Source organism: Rutidosis leptorrhynchoides, chromosome 2, assembly GCF_046630445.1.
Source record: "Rutidosis leptorrhynchoides isolate AG116_Rl617_1_P2 chromosome 2, CSIRO_AGI_Rlap_v1, whole genome shotgun sequence".
Classification (NCBI taxonomy): domain Eukaryota; kingdom Viridiplantae; phylum Streptophyta; class Magnoliopsida; order Asterales; family Asteraceae; genus Rutidosis; species Rutidosis leptorrhynchoides.
The window spans coordinates 145,075,067-145,097,112 of NC_092334.1; the positions used below are offsets into that span (position 1 = coordinate 145,075,067).

A 22,046-nucleotide genomic window follows, 5' to 3' on the forward strand; every position below is an offset into this window, starting at 1 on the left:
ACATGTAGTGTTTTAATATGTATTTATACACTTTTTAAAGACTTCAATACACTTATCAAAATACTTCTACTTAACAAAAATACTTACAATTACATCCTCGTTCAGTTTCATCAACAATTCTACTCGTATGCACCCGTATTCGTACTCGTACAATACACAGCTTTTAGATGTAGGTACTATTGGTATATACACTCCAATTATCAGCTCTTAGCAGCCCATGTGAGTCACCTAACACATGTGGGAACCATCATTTGGCAACTAGTATGAAATATCTCATAAAATTACAAAAATATGAGTAATCATTCATGACTTATTTACATGAAAACAAAATTACATATCCTTTATATCTAATCCATACACCAATGACCAAAAACACCTACAAACACTTTCATTCTTCAAATTTCTTCATCTAATTGATCTCTCTCAAGTTATATCTTCAAGTTCTAAGTGTTCTTCATAAATTCTACAAGTTCTAGTTACATAAAATCAAGAATACTTTCAAGTTTGCTAGCTCACTTCCAATCTTGTAAGGTGATCATCCAACCTCAAGAAATCTTTGTTTCTTACAGTAGGTTATCATTCTAATACAAGGTAATAATCATATTCAAACTTTGGTTTAATTTCTATAACTATAACAATCTTATTTCAAGTGATGATCTTACTTGAACTTGTTTTCGTGTCATGATTCTGCTTCAAGAACTTCGAGCCATCCAAGGATCCGTTGAAGCTAGATCCATTTTTCTCTTTTCCAGTAGGTTTAACCAAGGAACTTAAGGTAGTAATGATGTTCATAACATCATTCGATTCATACATATAAAGTTATCTTATTCGAAGGTTTAAACTTGTAATCACTAGAACATAGTTTAGTTAATTCTAAACTTGTTCGCAAACAAAAGTTAATCCTTCTAACTTGACTTTTAAAATCAACTAAACACATGTTCTATATCTATATGATATGCTAACTTAATGATTTAAAACCTGGAAACACGAAAAATACCGTAAAACCGGATTTACGCCGTCGTAGTAACACCGCGGGCTGTTTTGGGTTAGTTAATTAAAAACTATGATAAACTTTGATTTAAAAGTTGTTATTCTGAGAAAATGATTTTTATTATGAACATGAAACTATATCCAAAAATTATGGTTAAACTCAAAGTGGAAGTATGTTTTCTAAAATGGTCATCTAGACGTCGTTCTTTCGACTGAAATGACTACCTTTACAAAAACGACTTGTAACTTATTTTTCCGACTATAAACCTATACTTTTTCTGTTTAGATTCATAAAATGGAGTTCAATATGAAACCATAGCAATTTGATTCACTCAAAACGGATTTAAAATGAAGAAGTTATGGGTAAAACAAGATTGGATAATTTTTCTCATTTTAGCTACGTGAAAATTGGTAACAAATCTATTCCAACCATAACTTAATCAACTTGTATTATATATTATGTAATCTTGAGATACCATAGACACGTATACAATGTTTCGACCTATCATGTCGACACATCTATATATATTTCGGAACAACCATAGACACTCTATATGTGAATGTTGGAGTTAGCTATACAGGGTTGAGGTTGATTCCAAAATATATATAGTTTGAGTTGTGATCAATACTGAGATACGTATACACTGGGTCGTGGATTGATTCAAGATAATATTTATCGATTTATTTCTGTACATCTAACTGTGGACAACTAGTTGTAGGTTACTAACGAGGACAGCTGACTTAATAAACTTAAAACATAAAAATATATTAAAAGTGTTGTAAATATATTTTGAACATACTTTGATATATATGTATATATTGTTATAGGTTCGTGAATCAACCAGTGGCCAAGTCTTACTTCCCGACGAAGTAAAAATCTGTGAAAGTGAGTTATAGTCCCACTTTTAAAATCTAATATTTTTGGGATGAGAATACATGCAGGTTTTATAAATGATTTACAAAATAGACACAAGTACGTGAAACTACATTCTATGGTTGAATTATCGAAATCGAATATGCCCCTTTTTATTAAGTCTGGTAATCTAAGAATTAGGAAACAGACACCCTAATTGACGCGAATCCTAAAGATAGATCTATCGGGCCCAACAAGCCCCATCCAAAGTACCGGATGCTTTAGTACTTCGAAATTTATATCATATCCGAAGGGTGTCCCGGAATGATGGGGATATTCTTATATATATGCATCTTGTTAATGTCGGTTACCAGGTGTTCACCATATGAATGATTTTTATCTCTATGTATGGGATGTGTATTGAAATATGAAACCTTGTGGTCTATTGTAACGATTTGATACATATAGGTTAAACCTATAACTCACCAACATTTTTGTTGACGTTTAAAGCATGTTTATTCTCTGGTGAATACTAAGAGCTTCCGCTGTTGCATACTAAAATAAGGACAAGATTTGGAGTCCATGTTTGTATGATATTGTGTAAAAACTGCATTCAAGAAACTGATTTCGATGTAACATATTTGTATTGTAAACCATTATGTAATGGTCGTGTGTAAACAGGATATTTTAGATTATCATTATTTGATAATCTACATAAAGCTTTTAAACCTTTATTTATGAAATAAAGGTTATGGTTTGTTTTAAAAATGAATGCAGTCTTTGAAAAACGTCTCATATAGAGGTCAAAACCTCGCAGCGAAATCAATTAATATGGAACATTTTTAATCAATAAGAACGGGACATTTCAGTTGGTATCCGAGCGTTGGTCTTAGAGAACCAGAAAATTTGCATTAGTGTGTCTTATCGAGTTTGTTAGGATGCATTAGTGAGTCTGGACTTCGACCGTGTTTTCTTTAAAAATGATTGCTTAACATTTTTGTTGGAAACTATATATTTTTAACATATGAATATTATGTGATATATTAATCTCTTATCATGTTTGATATTATGTGATAGATGTCTACCTCTAGAACAAGTCCCATTGACTCACCTAATAATAATGAAGAGTCAAATGTAAATTGGAATGATTCGTGGACTGATTCACAAGTTCCCGAAGAGGAATCGGAAGAAGAGTCGGAACCGGAAGAAGAATCGGAACCGGAAGAAGAATCGGAACCGGAAGAAGAAATAGAACCGGTGGGGGAAATAATAAAACAGTTAAGTAAAAGAGAATCCTCAACCAACCGACCAAGGTTAATTATGGTCAATGGTGTTTCCGCCAAGGAAGCAAAATATTGGGAGGATTACCAATTCTCCGATGAATCGGATTCCGACGAGAATTCCGATGATGTTATAGAAATTACCCCAACTGAATTTAAAAATGCAAAAAAAAATAATAAGGGAAAGGGCATAAAAATAGAGAAATCTAATTCCAACCCCGATGAACTTTATATGTATCGTCAACCCCCGAAGTCCTTAAGTTGTAACAATGACCCGGGAACCTCTAAACCACCAGGTTTTTCTAAACGAATGTGGATAACGACGGCTCGTATTAGGGGAACATCATATATCCCTAGAAACTTGGCAAAACGAACCAAAACCGAAGGAGAAGAAACGAGCGAGTCGGAATAAGATAGTTGTATTCGTGTGGTGTAATATATGTAATATAGTGTGCTTATGCTTTATGATATATGTAAAAATTGCTTGTATTAATAAGTATTTTTTTATAAATCTAACTCTTGTCTATTTTACAGTTTAAAAACACAAAATGGATAGACAACCCAATATTTTAAGAGACCTACCCGGAGACATGATTGATGAAATCTTGTCTAGAGTCGGTCAGAATTCCTCGGCACAACTATTTAAGGCGAGATCAGTTTGTAAGACATTCGAAGAACGTTCCAAGAATGTCTTGGTTTATAAGAGACTTTCGTTTGAAAGATGGGGGATATCACATTGGGAAACCCATAAGTTATGATGTGTTTACTTTGACGCATATATTGCGGGGAACCCAAATGCTATTTTACGCAACGGGTTAAGAAATTATTTTGACTCAATATATCCGAATATTGGACTTCGTGATTTAGAAAAAGCGGCTAACATGCAACATAAAGAAGCATGTTATGCTTACGGATTAGTAATGTTCGCTTCTCACCAAAGTGAGAACAAGAACATCGGGCTACAACTATTAAACAAAACGTTTCCACAAGTGACGGAGTCGGTAATTGGGGTAAGAAATGAGGTTTTTAGATTGTTACGGGACTGTTGGACATTACGTAACCCTCGTCCTTTTGACGACATTACAACACGCTGTCTTATCAACGGTCATAACGGTTATGTTCCACAAGACCAAGGATGGGAAGTAATCCTAGTAAAACCAGAATGCATGACTTGTTTCTGGACGTATGAATTACGTGTCTTTATTGCCTTTGCTTAACGACTTGTGTACTAGCTAGAATTATCTTCACAACTATCTTGTATCAAAGTTATTGTGTGCTATATTTCATGCTTTATGTAAAATAAGCGGTATTGTAAGTTTGTAAAATATTGAATAAAAGTTTGAACGCGAAATATTATTATAATCAGTTTTTCATATAGAATTGTAGTAGTTGAATTGTATATTAGCTACTAAGTATGAACTTAACGGGTAGGTACTACCCGAATTTAAACTTATAAAACGCTAATATGAAGAAAAAGCTTTTATAAATGAGTTCATATTATGCTACGAAATACTATTAACTACTCTTAATATTCTGTATGATTAACTTGTTCCATTTGACTATTTTGAAGGAAATGGCACCGACTACTCGACACACCGTGAATATGAATGAAGAGGAATTCTGTACTTTTCTAGCTTCAAACATAGCCGCAGTACAGGCTGCGCTACATACCAACAATAACCTTGGATCTAGCAGTACAGGAAATCGTGTAGGATGCACCTACAAAGAATTCACTGCCTGCAAACCTTTGGAATTTGATGGAACTGAAGGACCGATCGGATTGAAACGGTGGACCGAGAAGGTCGAATCGGTGTTTGCCATAAGTAAGTGTACTGAAGAGGACAAAGTGAAGTACGCTACGCATACCTTCACAGGTTCTGCGTTAACATGGTGGAATACCTATCTAGAGCAAGTGGGACAAGACGATGCGTACGCACTACCGTGGTCAGCATTCAAGCACTTGATGAACGAGAAGTACCGTCCCAGAACCGAGGTCAATAAGCTCAAGACAGAACTTAGAGGGTTACGAACCCAAGGATTTGATATTACCACGTACGAAAGACGATTCACAGAATTGTGCCTATTGTGTCCGGGAGCATTCGAAGATGAGGAAGTGAAGATCGACGCGTTTGTAAAAGGATTACCGGAAAGAATCCAAGAAGATATAAGTTCACATGAGCCCGCCTCTATACAACAGGCATGTAGAATGGCTCACAAACTAGTGAACCAGATTGAAGAAAGAATTAAAGAACAGACTGCTGAAGAGGCCAATGTGAAGCAAGTCAAAAGAAAGTGGGAGGAAAACGGTGATTAGAATCACCAATACAACAACAACAGCAATTACAACAATAATCGCAACAATTATCCCAACAATCGCAACATCAATCGCAACTACAACAAACGGCCCAACAACAACAACAACAACAACAACAACAACAACAACAACAACAACAACAACAACAACAACAACAACAACAACAGCAACTACAACAATCATCCCAATAACAATAATAACCGCAACAACAACAACAACAATCAGAAGCAGCTATGCCAAAGGTGTGAAAAGTATCACTCGGGGTTCTGCACCAAATTTTGTAACAAGTGTAAAAGAAATGGTCATAGCGCGGCGAAGTGTGAGGTCTACGGACCAGGGGTTAATAGAACGAAAGGAACAAATGGTGTCGGAACGAGTAATGGCGGAGCAAGTAGTGTCGGAGCAAGTTATGCTAATGTAGTTTGTTATAAATGTGGAAAACCAGGCCACATTATTATAAATTGACCGAACCAGGAGAACACGAATGGACAAGGCCGGGGAAGAGTTTTCAATATTAATGCGGCAGAGGCACAGGAAGACCCGGAGCTTGTTACGGGTACGTTTCTTATTGACAATAAATCTGCTTACGTTTTATTTGATTCGGGTGCAGATAGAAGCTATATGAGTAGAGATTTTTGTGCTAAATTAAGTTGTCCATTGACGCCTTTGGATAGTAAATTTTTACTCGAATTAGCAAATGGTAAATTAATTTCAGCAGATAATATATGTCGGAATCGAGAAATTAAACTGGTTAGCGAAACATTTAAGATTGATTTGATACCAGTAGAGTTAGGGAGTTTTGATGTGATAATTGGTATGGACTGGTTGAAAGAAGTGAAAGCAGAGATCGTCTGTTACAAAAATGCTATTCGCATTATACGAGAAAAAGGAAAACCCTTAATGGTGTACGGAGAAAAGGGCAACACGAAGCTACATCTTATTAGTAATTTGAAGGCACAAAAACTAATAAGAAAAGGTTGCTATGCTGTTCTAGCACACGTCGAGAAAGTACAAACTGAAGAAAAGAGCATCAATGATGTTCCCATTGCAAAAGAATTTCCCGATGTATTTCCGAAAGAATTACCGGGATTACCCCCACATCGATCCGTTGAATTTCAAATAGATCTTGTACCAGGAGCTGCACCAATAGCTCGTGCTCCTTACAGACTCGCACCCAGTGAGATGAAAGAACTGCAAAGCCAATTACAAGAACTTTTAGAGCGTGGTTTCATTCGACCAAGCACATCACCGTGGGGAGCTCCTGTTTTATTTGTCAAGAAGAAAGATGGTACATTCAGGTTGTGTATCGACTACCGAGAGTTGAACAAACTTACCATCAAGAACCGCTACCCACTACCGAGAATCGACGACTTATTTGATCAACTACAAGGCTCGTCTGTTTATTCAAAGATTGACTTACGTTCCGGGTATCATCAAATGCGGGTGAAAGAAGATGATATTCCAAAGACTGCTTTCAGAACACGTTACGGTCATTACGAGTTTATGGTCATGCCGTTTGGTTTAACTAATACACCAGCTGTGTTCATGGACCTTATGAACCGAGTGTGTGGACCATACCTTGACAAGTTTGTCATTGTTTTCATTGATGACATACTTATTTACTCAAAGAATGACCAAGAACACGGTGAACATTTGAGAAAGGTGTTAGAAGTATTGAGGAAGGAAGAATTGTACGCTAAGTTTTCAAAGTGTGCATTTTGGTTGGAAGAAGTTCAATTCCTCGGTCATATAGTGAACAAAGAAGGTATTAAGGTGGATCCGGCAAAGATAGAAACTGTTGAAAAGTGGGAAACCCCGAAAACTCCGAAACACATACGCCAGTTTTTAGGACTAGCTGGTTACTACAGAAGGTTCATCCAAGACTTTTCCAGAATAGCAAAACCCTTGACTGCATTAACGCATAAAGGGAAGAAATTTGAATGGAATGATGAACAAGAGAAAGCATTTCAGTTATTGAAGAAAAAGCTAACTACGGCACCTATATTGTCATTGCCTGAAGGGAATGATGATTTTGTGATTTATTGTGACGCATCAAAGCAAGGTCTCGGTTGTGTATTAATGCAACGAACGAAGGTGATTGCTTATGCGTCTAGACAATTGAAGATTCACGAACAAAATTATACGACGCATGATTTGGAATTAGGCGCGGTTGTTTTTGCATTAAAGACTTGGAGGCACTACTTATATGGGGTCAAAAGTATTATATATACCGACCACAAAAGTCTTCAACACATATTTAATCAGAAACAACTGAATATGAGGCAGCGTAGGTGGATTGAATTATTGAATGAGTACGACTTTGAGATTCGTTACCACCCGGGGAAGGCAAATGTGGTAGCCGATGCCTTGAGCAGGAAGGACAGAGAACCCATTCGAGTAAAATCTATGAATATAATGATTCATAATAACCTTACTACTCAAATAAAGGAGGCGCAACAAGGAGTTTTAAAAGAGGGAAATTTAAAGGATGAAATACCCAAAGGATCGGAGAAGCATCTTAATATTCGGGAAGACGGAACCCGGTATAGGGCTGAAAGGATTTGGGTACCAAAATTTGGAGATATGAGAGAAATGGTACTTAGAGAAGCTCATAAAACCAGATACTCAATACATCCTGGAACAGGGAAGATGTACAAGGATCTCAAGAAACATTTTTGGTGGCCGGGTATGAAAGCCGATGTTGCTAAATACATAGGAGAATGTTTGACATGTTCTAAGGTCAAAGCTGAGCATCAGAAACCATCAGGTCTACTTCAACAACCCGAAATCCCGGAATGGAAATGGGAAAACATTACCATGGATTTCATCACTAAATTGCCAAGGACTGCAAGTGGTTTTGATACTATTTGGGTAATAGTTGATCGTCTCACCAAATCAGCACACTTCCTACCAATAAGAGAAGATGACAAGATGGAGAAGTTAGCACGACTGTATTTGAAGGAAGTCGTCTCCAGACATGGAATACCAATCTCTATTATCTCTGATAGGGATGGCAGATTTATTTCAAGATTCTGGCAGACATTACAGCAAGCATTAGGAACTCGTCTAGATATGAGTACTGCCTATCATCCACAAACTGATGGGCAGAGCAAAAGGACGATACAAACGCTTGAAGACATGCTACGAGCATGTGTTATTGATTTCGGAAACAGTTGGGATCGACATCTACCGTTAGCAGAATTTTCCTACAACAACAGCTACCATTCAAGCATTGAGATGGCGCCGTTTGAAGCACTTTATGGTAGAAAGTGCAGGTCTCCGATTTGTTGGAGTGAAGTGGGGGATAGACAGATTACGGGTCCGGAGATTATACAAGAAACTACCGAGAAGATCATCCAAATTCAACAACGGTTGAATACCTCCCGAAGTCGACAAAAGAGCTACGCTGACATTAAAAGAAAAGATATAGAATTTGAAATTGGAGAGATGGTCATGCTTAAAGTTGCACCTTGGAAAGGCGTTGTTCGATTTGGTAAACGAGGGAAATTAAATCCAAGGTATATTGGACCATTCAAGATTATTGATCGTGTCGGACCAGTAGCTTACCGACTTGAGTTACCTCAACAACTCGCGGCTGTACATAATACTTTCCACGTCTCGAATTTGAAGAAATATTTTGCTAAAGAAGATCTCACTATTCCGTTAGATGAAATCCAAATCAACGAAAAACTTCAATTCATCGAAGAACCCGTCGAAATAATGGATCGTGAGGTTAAAAGACTTAAGCAAAACAAGATACCAATTTTTAAGGTTCGATGGAATGCTCGTAGAGGACCCGAGTTCACCTGGGAGCGTGAAGATCAGATGAAGAAGAAATACCCGCATCTATTTCCAGAAGATTCGTCAACACCTTCAACAGCTTAAAATTTCGGGACGAAATTTATTTAACGGGTAGGTACTGTACTGACCCGAACTTTTCCATGTTTATATATATTAATTGAGATTGATATTTACATGATTAAATGTTTCCAACATGTTAAGCAATCAAACTTGTTAAGACTTTATTAATTGAAATATGTTTCATATAGACAATTGACCACCCAAGTTGACCGGTGATTCACGAACGTTAAAACTTGTAAAAACTATATGATGACATATATATGGATATATATATAGTTAACATGATACTATGATAAGTAAACATATCATTAAGTATATTAACAATGAACTACATATGTAAAAACAAGACTACTAACTTAATGATTTTTAAACGAGACATATATGTAGCGATTATCGTTGTAAAGACATTTAATGTATATATATCATATTAAGAGATATTCATACATGATAATATCATGATAATATAATAATTTAAAATCTCATTTGATATTATAAACATTGGGTTAACAACATTTAACAAGATCGTTAACCTAAAGGTTTCAAAACAACACTTACATGTAACGACTAACGATGACTTAACGACTCAGTTAAAATGTATATACATGTAGTGTTTTAATATGTATTTATACACTTTTTAAAGACTTCAATACACTTATCAAAATACTTCTACTTAACAAAAATGCTTACAATTACATCCTCGTTCAGTTTCATCAACAATTCTACTCGTATGCACCCGTATTCGTACCCGTACAATACACAGCTTTTAGATGTAGGTACTATTGGTATATACACTCCAATTATCAGCTATTAGCAGCCCATGTGAGTCACCTAACACATGTGGGAACCATCATTTGGCAACTAGCATGAAATATCTCATAAACTTACAAAAATATGAGTAATCATTCATGACTTATTTACATGAAAACAAAATTACATATCCTTTATATCTAATCCATACACCAACGACCAGAAACACCTACAAACACTTTCATTCTTCAAATTTCTTCATCTAATTGATCTCTCTCAAGTTCTATCTTCAAGTTCTAAGTGTTCTTCATAAATTCTACAAGTTCTAGTTACATAAAATCAAGAATACTTTCAAGTTTGCTAGCTCACTTCCAATCTTGTAAGGTGATCATCCAACCTCAAGAAATCTTTGTTTCTTATAGTAGGTTATCATTCTAATACAAGGTAATAATCATATTCAAACTTTGGTTTAATTTCTATAACTATAACAATCTTATTTCAAGTGATGATCTTACTTGAACTTGTTTTCGTGTCATGATTCTGCTTCAAGAACTTCGAGCCATCCAAGGATCCGTTGAAGCTAGATCCATTTTCTCTTTTCCAGTAGATTTATCCAAGGAACTTAAGGTAGTAATGATGTTCATAACATCATTCGATTCATACATATAAAGCTATCTTATTCGAAGGTTTAAACTTGTAATCACTAGAACATAGTTTAGTTAATTCTAAACTTGTTCGCAAACAAAAGTTAATCCTTCTAACTTAACTTTTAAAATCAACTAAACACATGTTCTATATCTATATGATATGCTAACTTAATGATTTAAAACCTGGAAACACGAAAAACACCGTAAAACCGGATTTACGCCGTCGTAGTAACACCGCGGGCTGTTTTGGGTTAGTTAATTAAAAACTATGATAAACTTTGATTTAAAAGTTGTTATTCTGAGAAAATGATTTTTATTATGAACATGAAACTATATCCAAAAATTATGGTTAAACTCAAAGTGGAAGTATGTTTTCTAAAATGGTCATCTAGACGTCGTTCTTTCGACTGAAATGACTACCTTTACAAAAACGACTTGTAACTTATTTTTCCGACTATAAACCTATACTTTTTCTGTTTAGATTCATAAAATAGAGTTCAATATGAAACCATAGCAATTTGATTCACTCAAAACGGATTTAAAATGAAGAAGTTATGGGTAAAACAAGATTGGATAATTTTTCTCATTTTAGCTACGTGAAAATTGGTAACAAATCTATTCCAACCATTACTTAATCAACTTGTATTATATATTATGTAATCTTGAGATACCATAGACACGTATACAATGTTTTGACCTATCATGTCGACACATCTATATATATTTCAGAACAACCATAGACACTCTATATGTGAATGTTGGAGTTAGCTATACAGGGTTGAGGTTGATTCCAAAATATATATAGTTTGAGTTGTGATCAATACTGAGATACGTATACACTGGGTCGTGGATTGATTCAAGATAATATTTATCGATTTATTTCTGTACATCTAACTGTGGACAACTAGTTGTAGGTTACTAACGAGGACAGCTGACTTAATAAACTTAAAACATAAAAATATATTAAAGGTGTTGTAAATATATTTTGAACATACTTTGATATATATGTATATATTGTTATAGGTTCGTGAATCAACCAGTGGCCAAGTCTTACTTCCCGACGAAGTAAAAATCTGTGAAAGTGAGTTATAGTCCCACTTTTAAAATCTAATATTTTTGGGATGAGAATACATGCAGGTTTTATAAATGATTTACAAAATAGACACAAGTACGTGAAACTACATTCTATGGTTGAATTATCGAAATCGAATATGCCCCTTTTTATTAAGTCTGGTGATCTAAGAATTAGGGAACAGACACCCTAATTGACGTGAATCCTAAAGATAGATCTATCGGGCCCAACAAGCCCCATCCAAAGTACCGGATGCTTTAGTACTTCGAAATTTATATCATATCTGAAGGGTGTCCCGGAATGATGGGGATATTCTTATATATATGCATCTTGTTAATGTCGGTTACCAGGTGTTCACCATATGAATGATTTTTATCTCTATGTATGGGATGTGTATTGAAATATGAAATCTTGTGGTCTATTGTTACGATTTGATACATATAGGTTAAACCTATAACTCACCAACATTTTTGTTGACGTTTAAAGCATGTTTATTCTCAGGTGAATACTAAGAGCTTCCGCTGTTGCATACTAAAATAAGGACAAGATTTGGAGTCCATGTTTGTATGATATTGTGTAAAAACTGCATTCAAGAAACTGATTTCGATGTAACATATTTGTATTGTAAACCATTATGTAATGGTCGTGTGTAAACAGGATATTTTAGATTATCATTATTTGATAATCTACATAAAGCTTTTAAACCTTTATTTATGAAATAAAGGTTATGGTTTGTTTTAAAAATGAATGCAGTCTTTGAAAAACGTCTCATATAGAGGTCAAAACCTCGCAACGAAATCAATTAATATGGAACGTTTTTAATCAATAAGAACGGGACATTTCAATGTAAACGTCCAACGTTTACCGATTTCCTCCACTAGAAATGGTCCCGAACGACCCGCTCTGATACCAATTGTTGGAAGCTTTGACGAGCCCAACACACCCACTATAGAGGACCTAGACTATACTAGACTCACTACACCAACACTTTGACGTTGGTTAGCCTTTAATTTTATAAATCCTTAGTGCACAATGTACTTAGGTGACAGTGTCGACCATATATCTTTAGGCGGTATAACCGACCATGTATTAGTTAGGCGGCATAGCCGACCATATAATAAGAACAACAAAAGTGCACTAAGAACTTAAACACAAACTAAGGCTTGATCGGGAAACTTAATAAAAACACTTATATTAAATTACAATTACAATATTACTTACAAGCTTTCTCTTCTCTACTTTCTCTAACTCACACTCTTCTTCTCTTCTTCACAACTCACTTCTTATTTCACTCTCACAACTTCACACACCATAAATGAAATCTCCTCCCATATTTATACTACTCCATGGAACATTCTAGAACCTAGATATTTCCATGGATATATAAATATCTAGATATTTCTACAACCTACAAATATCTAGATTTTTCTTTTACATTTCAATTTCTAGATTTTTCTCTCATATTCTAATATCTAGATATTTTATTATACATATTAATATCTAGATATTTTACCCATATACATTTACTAATTCCACATTATTCTAAATTTGCATTGTATTTTAACAGTTGTTGCGATTTTTTCACAAGATGTATCCGCTTGTCCATTCGACCGATTGCCAGATTTTTGACCCGAGCCCGGAAGATGTTGCGTTTATTGAACCCAAAAATGTCTCTGATGTACTAAGATTTGAGAAACTACCTAAACCCCACCATTTGTAAACCCGCAACCAAACATCGAAAGCATGTTTGCAAAACACCAATGAGTGCTCAATCATTTCTATATCATCGTCACATATAGGACATCGTACCGAGTGAAGATCTATGCCCCGTTTATCTAATTCAGTGAGAACCGGAATTCTTTTGTTGAGTACTCGCCAAATGAAAATTTCAACTTTTTTAGGAACTAAAAAATTACGCAATGTTTCCCGATTTCCTCTTCCTTCCGTAAGGAATTTCTCCTCAATCAGACCTTGTAGTTTCTTTGTGGTGAAGATGCCATTAGATGAAAGAGCCCATTTCCATGAATCTATGCCGTTACCCGTATGACTGTTTGAGAAAGCATGTTAATAAGTACCTGTAAGTCGCCATTTGCTCGCCCCGTAATGTTTCTGCACCAATCCCATTTGATGTCACAGCTTCCGTTTTCCCAGCACACTAGATCCGAGACCTTTGCGTCTTTGTTTGTTTCCAGTCGATAAAGTCTACTGAATTTTTGCTCCAATTTTTCTTCTCCGATCCACGTATCCTTCCAAAAGTATGTTGAAGAGCCGTTTCCAATTGCCCTCTGGAAAGAGCTAGTGAAAGTAATTCCCAGATTTGAGACAGATTTTCCTGCATTTAAAATGTTAGTCCAAGTGCCCGCAAGCCCCGCACCGGAGATTGGGCTGCGGAAATCAAACCCACCCGAAGTCCCATATATGCTTATGATAATTTTGGTCCATAACGAGGATGGCTCGTTGTGAAACCGCCACCACCATTTGCATAATAAGGCTAAGTTTTTACACTTTAGTGAGTTTAAATTCAAACCACCTTCCGAATAAGGTAGAAGAATTTTTTCCCACTTTATCCACAATATTTTTTTCCCCGACCCGTTAAACCCCCAAAAAAACTCTCTTCTCACTCTCTCTAGTTCTTTTATCACACAAGGCGGTGCAAGGAAGATCGAAAAGAAATATAATGGTAAAGTCGAAAGAACCGACTTGATAAGAGTAACCCGACCCCCGAAAGAAATCGAACGTGCTCTCCAATCCGATAATCTATTTTAATTTTATCTATCACCGCTTTCCAATCACTTAACTTCCTCATTTTTGTACCGATAGGTACACCAAGGTAGGAAAAGGGTAAAGTACCATCTCTACAACCAAATACGTTTGCTGTAGAAGTGACCACGGGAATACACAACTCCAATCCCATATATGCAACTCTTACCCATATTTACTTTGAGACCCGAGGTAAGTTCGAAATATTTGAGAAGGTTCATGAGGTTTCTCAAGTTTTCACGACTCCATTCTCCAAAGAATATAGTGTCGTCCGCATATTGTAGATGGGAAATGACAATTTTATCATTGCCCACTTCGACCCCTTTGAAAAGATTCTTTTCTACCGCCGCTTTAGTGAGAATGTTAAGGCCCTCAACCGCTATAATGAATAAGAAAGGAGATAGAGGATCACCTTGACGAACACCCCTTCCCATTGAGAATTTATTTGTAGGCGAGCCATTAACTAGTATTGAAATTGATGCCGAATTGAGACATGCTAGGATCCATTTACACCATCTCTCACCAAACCCCATATTTCTCATTACTTCCATCTAAAAATCCCACTCAAGAGAATCAAAAGCCTTTTCAAAATCTACTTTAAAAATTAACCCTTTACCACGGGATCTTTTAATAAAATCTACGGTTTCGTTCGCGATAAGGACTCCATCAAGGATAAATCTTTCCTTTAAAAATGCACTTTGTTCTACCCCTATCACATTTGGGATTACCCTACGAAGCCTAAGGGATAGGGCTTTCGAAAGTATTTTATAAAAACTTCCGATTAAGTTGATTGGCCGATAATCATTTAACCCGAGGGGATCCTTTATTTTTGGGATTAGGGTTATAAAAGACGCATTACAACCTTTTGAGAGTTCCCCTTTTTCCCAGAACCAGTGAATTGCATTCATTAGATCAACCTTTATGATGTCCCAGAATTTCTTGAAAAAATGAATATTAAAACCATCCGGGCCCGGTGCCTTGTCACTCGCACAATCACTCAATGCTTCCCATATTTCCTTTTCGGAAAAAGGGCATTCCAGATCGGATACCTGCTCTGGTGTAATGATGGGGTATTTTAAGTTGCACATTGATGGTCGATTTTTTGATGTAACATTGAAAAGATTCTTAAAATGGTTATGGATAGCATCTTTTATATCCTCGGCCTTTTCATTCTATATACCATTTATCACGAGCCCTCGAATGTTGTTCTTGTTATATCTACGTCGAATAATTGAGTAAAAATATCTAGAGTTTTCGTCCCCTTCAAGAATCCACTTCACACGCGCTTTTTGTTTGAGCATATTTGCCTTTGTTCTTTCTTTATCTAACCAACTCTTTCGCGACTCCATCCATGATAACCTTTCCTCTTCTTTTAGTGGTCTGATCTCGGCTAATGTTTCCCATTCATCCACCTTTGATTTTAGCTTTTCGATGTCCCGATCCATGTTGTTATGCATCGACTTATTCCACAATTTAAGCTCTGACTTAACATTTTTTAGTTTATTACGAAAAACACAATCCTTTCGGTATCCATTAACCTCCATATTCCATGCTTGATTAAAAGTACTAACTAAAAGTCACAAATGTTATATACGAAATATACTATAAATTAGTGTGATGTTTACATTTGAAATCTTTTTCCTTTATATTATAACCGTAAAATGTAATGTAATATAATGTAATATTACCCGCTGTGCAGTAATGGCCGAGAAAAGATCGACCTATTCCCCTTTTATTTCATTAATTTATTTTTAAACTTTCAATTAACTGACCGTTAACTTTTTTTAAACGTTTAAACAAATTTACCGTTAACCGACAATAAAAACCCCGCAGTGAAGCGCGGGTTTTAATCCTCGTTTGCCCTATTACACACAAGAAGTAACTCACGAGGATTAAATTACGTCTTGTGCATCCCTGTCATGGTTATTAAATGAGAATCCAAGTCCTGACCATAATTTCTGGTCATGACATTAAATTTCAAAACGCAACTAACAATTTCTTGATCATGATCGAAAAATGCAAGTCACGATTAACAATTCCTCGATCATGACCAAATCATTACCGCGACACCCAAGTCATGACCAACCAACAATTTCTAAGTCGATGACACGGTCACACTATACATCAGTTTGCGGAAAATATTTATTATTATATTATATTATATTATATTATATTATATTATATTATATTATATTTATATAATATAATACGGAGTAAAAATAATACATGTGTAAAAAAAGGTTCGTTTAGGCCTTCAAACTTGCATTTCCTTATAATGACTAACAATTTCTTATTCAACACCAGTATGATTGAAAAATGCAATTTGTGATTAACGATTCCTTGGTCATGGCTCGGTTATGACCGGGTCATGACTTAAACACGCTAGACGCAACACAAGCTAATCCTCCCGTGTTGCTTTTTGCGTGTACTAGGGGTAAATTCGTAACTTTACAGAAAGATAAACTCATAAACCAACATCATAGAGTACTTCGTTTCTGATAATTTCCTTTTAATCATTAGATCCAAGATCAGGCCCAGCTGAGACTTTCATGGATTGGGCCTTATGCGGCTGTTATATTGCCTACTATTATTATTACTATTAATTAACGTTGCACTTCTACAAAGCTAATTAACCAAAGAATCTTTCTTTAAATTAAATTAAATAGATAATAATAATAACATAAATAATACATGTAATGTAATTGGTATGCTTTACATAGATTAAACAATTTTTTTTTATGTACAATAAAAAATCAAAGAATTTCAATGAATCAAATGTGTTATGAAACAGCAAGATATGATATGTAGCTGATGCCACGAGCTTCAACTTCATGGTTAGTTCAAACAAAATCCCATTCTATGTTAGAACTAATCAAACCAGCTTATGATCAATTCGATTCATCTGAGCAGCGTGTGAGAATGTTTGAGAAGATTATTCAATGGCGTTTTTCTTGCATTTTGCACTATGTTCTTCACCTTTTCTGTCATCTGTTCAAACAATGATTGAAAAATGATCAGAAAAAGGTAATTCTTGATTCATATGAGGCTAAATTGAGTAATGGATTTTGACCCCGAGCACGGTTCGTAATAATTATTGAACCTTTCCAAGACTTCCGGTTGAATATGGGACTACTCGATGACGATTTAGTACTGATGGCGATTTTCGGCTTGTTTCTTCACCATTCGGTAATTTGCTCCTACTTCTTGTTGTCATCATATTTGTTGTCCCTTGAGGCCATCTTCTTTTTATTGTGATCGACGTACTTGGTACGCTCGGTTCCTAAATTCAATACATCATATCTAATCAATATCCATATCCATTTATATGTAACAAAAATGCAATTTAATAAACTAGTAGATGAAGTTTAATGATGAAAATTAAATACCATTACAACATTGCTTCTACTTCTGGTTGTGATGTTGGGAGATGTGTTTTGTTGCCATTGATGCTCAAGAATCCCAGGAAGCGACGATTCCTTGAATTATATAGCACGAAAAATCAACATTAATTAAATAACGATGAATTTCGACATATAAGTTAAATTTACGAGCTTTGAATTAAATTGTTACCAGAAACAAGACGGTAGCGCAATGCTTTACAACTTCAAGATTCATTCTAACATCATCAAGACTCCTGCAATTTAACAAATTATCCATGTAAATTAATTAATTACCTTAAACAATTAACCCTTTCGATTATCTTAATTAATGTTGGTGTATAAACATGAAAATGAAATGTTATTAATGTACCTGTGTTTTTGTTCACCAAGTCCAAAATAATTAGCCAAAGAAGCCATCTTCATATCACCAGCTCGTTTACCAAATTTGTCCGATAAAACCCCTAAAGAATCGATCAAGGCTACAGGCTCGGGTGCAGGTCTACCGATTTCCTTAAACGCTTCTCTAATCCTAACACAATCGAACCGTCTAATATTATGTCCAGCCCATATTCTACCATTCAAAATCTCAAATATTTTATCAGCAACTTCTTCAAATAAAGGAGCTTCTAATACCGACCCTCGTGAGATCCCATGACACCTTGCAGGGTTAACCCCAACCGCAGTTAAATCACCTGGTCGAATCAACGTGCAATAACTCTCGATCTCAACTAGCTTTTGTGGACAAACCACCATTGCTCCAAATTCTAGGACCCAAAACTTTTGTCCGGGTTTTCTTGGGACGTTTGTTTCCAAATCGAAGAATACTATTTCGTTCGACATTTTGTTGCATGAAATTTGTATAACTTATGGATCTAAATTATTATGCTGAATTATAATTGAGGAGGATGAGAGATTAACTAAATAATTAATAACTGACTTTGCATGCAAAGATATAAGTTTGCATCTTACCTGTATATATGTTTATATATATAGAGATATAGAGATAGAGATAGCAGAAATGAATGGATAAATGATTGATTTACTTGTAGTTCAAGTTAAACAATAGTTGGAAACAAATGGAGGTTTATGGTTATGAACAAGTCCTTCTGGTAAAGTAAACCAAAATCCAGGTAAGAAGGATGATGAACAGAATTCATATACGTTTCCTTTTTGTATGTATAAACATAAACAATAATAATTATAATTATAATTATAATTATTTAATTAATTAATTAATAATAAATAATACGAATAAATTATAATGATGAAGGGAAATAGGGAATGTTTTTTTTTTTTAGAATATTATTTAATATATTTATATTTATGTTCAGGACTATATTTACAAAAGTGACCTTGAATGGAAGCAATGTGTAGTCATGTAAGAAACTGATTAACTCAAGGGTTACGTAAGGTGAACCATGTTTGGGTTACCCAATGGAATGGCTCACGTTTTTAATATTGCTTTGAAACATTTCTTTGACCAGGGGTAAAGTTGTCAATACATATTTATTGGTCTTGGACTCATGTCTCTGAATATAAGGGCCATTTCGTGTCAAATAAATTCCTTGTATGGTCTTATAGGCTTATGGGCTTATTAATGGGCTTAAGAGCATTCAGGCCTTTTTGCTAGGAGTAGAAGACCCAACAATACAATCTTTGCTGGGATAAATGGGAAATTCGCCAAAATACACTTTTTCCAAAGGTTTCGGACAAAATACATTTTTTTTTATAAAAAATTGGCAATATACACTATTGGGTCGACCATCATTTCGGTAGACCACAGGTATAGAGTGGTCGACTACACCTTTTTTGCCTGTAGTCGACCAATTGTTAGTCTACCACTTCACAATGATGGTTGACTATGTATTCTACCAAGGAGTTAGTCGACCACTTCAATAGGATGGTCGACTACGTAGTCTACCAAGGAGTTAGTCGACCACTTCACAATGATGGTCGACTATGTAGTCTACCAAACATATAAGAGGGAGTTGATAGACCACTTCAATATGATGGTCGACTACGTAGTCTACCAAAAAGTTGGTCGACCACTTCACAATAATGGTTGACTACATAGTCTACCAAACATATAAGAGGAGTTGGTCGACCACTTCAATAGTAATGGTTTACAACATGTTTTGAAAGTTAGTCGACCACTTCACAATCATTGTGAAGTGGTCTACCAAAATAGTGGTCGACTCAATGGTGTATATTGCCAATTTTTTTTGAAAAAAGTGTATTTTGCTTAAAAAAAATTAAAAAAAAAAAGTATATTTTTGGCAATTTCCCGGGATAAATTACGTTTAACCTTTGTACAAAATATGTACGGTTTTACTTTATTAATTTTGTAGAGGGGAAAAAAAAAACATTGGTTGCTTGTGGGGCAAGGCCACTCGGCCTCGAATAGGAATCTAATCTAATAAATTTGGAAAGCGATATATAACAGTTTTAAAAGAGTTATTTTCCTAAAATGAATTGAGAATCAAAAAATATTTCCTTTATAATATTCTACTTGGGGCCAAAGCAATCATCCTACGGTATAAATATGGGGTCACATGATACAACTGGTTATGTCACATGTTTGTGTCAGCTTATTTCGTCCCTAAAATTATTACACTACTACAATTATTACATTACAGTATATTATACAACAACAAGTACGATCCATATACATCATTCGATCAACAATGTGGGCGATGATCAATCAAATGGGGTCTGTGATGGCCACAGGCGTCTTTGGTTACTTTGTGTATACAACTTTTCAACAGTTTTTTCAACGTACCCTTGCTCACCAAATCGACCAATTATTTCACAAACTGGTTAACTATTTCAACCCGTATCTCAAAATTACATTCCATGAATACGAAGAAGATGGCTTCAGGCAAATCAATTCGTACAAGGCCATCGAACACCACCTCAGAACCAACTCCACAAATCGAGCAAAACGGCATAAGGCAAAAACGGTGAACAATAGCTGCAAAACAGTGGTACTGAGTATGGAAGAATACGAAGAGGTCGTGGATGAGTTTAAAGGAATCAAGATTTGGTGGTCTTTTAATAAAGTGGTCCCTCCTAGTCAGACTTATTATTGGGACGAAAAACGCTACTACCAGCTCACTTGCCATCGCAAAAACAGAGATTTCATCACCAAGGAGTATTTGCAACATGTGCTAGTTGACGGCGAGGCTATCGCTACAAAAGCAAGACAACGGAAGATTTATACCAATACGAAGAGTGATAGTAGTAGTCGAGTTTACTGGACGTACATTCCGTTTAAGCACCCGTCTACTTTCAATACTCTTGCGATGGACCCGAAAAAGAAGAAGGATATTTTGGATGATCTTATTACATTTAGCAAGTCTGAAGATTACTATGAGAATATTGGTAAGTGTTGGAAGCGCGGGTATCTTCTTTATGGCCCGCCAGGAACTGGGAAATCTAGTATGATAGCGGCCATGGCTAACCTTCTCCAGTACGACATATTCGATCTTGAATTGACCTCCGTGAAAGATAACACGGAGCTGAAGAAGCTACTCATCCAAACAGAAAGCAAGTCCATAATTGTGATCGAGGACATCGACTGTTCTCTTGATCTCACAGGCAAAAGAAAAGAACACGAAGATAAGAAGAATTGTGATGATCAGAACAAAAAAGATCCGGTTGTTAAAAAGAAGGAAGATGAGGACAAGAAGAACGACGAGACGAGTAAAGTGACATTATCCGGGCTATTAAACTTCATCGACGGGTTATGGTCTGCGTGTGGTAGCGAGAGAGTTATCGTGTTTACAACGAACCACATTGAAAAGCTTGACTCGGCGCTTATTAGAAGAGGAAGGATGGATATGCATATTGAGATGTCGTATTGTTGTTTTGAGGCGTTTAAAGTTCTTGCTAAAAACTATTTGGGTATTGAATCGCACGACTTGTTTGTTACGATTGGTCGATTGCTAGGGGAGATTAACATGACTCCAGCTGATGTTGCTGAAAATTTAATGCCAAAGTCATCTGCAGAAACTGCTGATATTTGTTTGAACAAATTGATCACATGCTTGGAGAGAAGAAAAGAAGAAGCAAAGTTAAAAGCAATAAAGGATGCCAATAAAGTTGAATCTGGTGAAGAATCAAGCGATGAAGAAAGTGGTTGA

The 22,046-nt window shown here is 35.6% G+C and overlaps 2 protein-coding genes across 3 annotated transcripts; one reads left to right on the top strand and one right to left on the bottom strand.

Annotated features, from left to right (window-relative positions):
* Positions 1–17,152: 17,152 nt before the first annotated feature.
* LOC139891473 (protein NEN4) lies at positions 17,153–18,843 on the bottom strand. Of its 2 annotated transcripts, none has more exons than XM_071874439.1 (5): positions 18,275–18,843; positions 18,095–18,158; positions 17,911–18,000; positions 17,595–17,804; positions 17,153–17,512 (listed from the first exon to the last, which is right to left on the bottom strand). In XM_071874439.1, the coding sequence occupies exons 1-4, from the start codon at positions 18,742–18,744 to the stop codon at positions 17,616–17,618; spliced, it is 813 nt and encodes a 270-aa protein (XP_071730540.1). In that variant the 5' UTR covers positions 18,745–18,843; the 3' UTR covers positions 17,153–17,512; positions 17,595–17,615. The 2 variants fall into 2 exon arrangements, with proteins under 2 accessions (XP_071730540.1, XP_071730541.1); XM_071874440.1 differs by having other exon boundaries at positions 17,159–17,512; positions 17,625–17,804; positions 18,275–18,768.
* Positions 18,844–20,588: 1,745 nt separating this feature from the next.
* LOC139888329 (AAA-ATPase At3g28580-like) lies at positions 20,589–22,046 on the top strand. Its single transcript, XM_071871339.1, has one exon. The coding sequence runs from the start codon at positions 20,589–20,591 to the stop codon at positions 22,044–22,046; it is 1,458 nt and encodes a 485-aa protein (XP_071727440.1).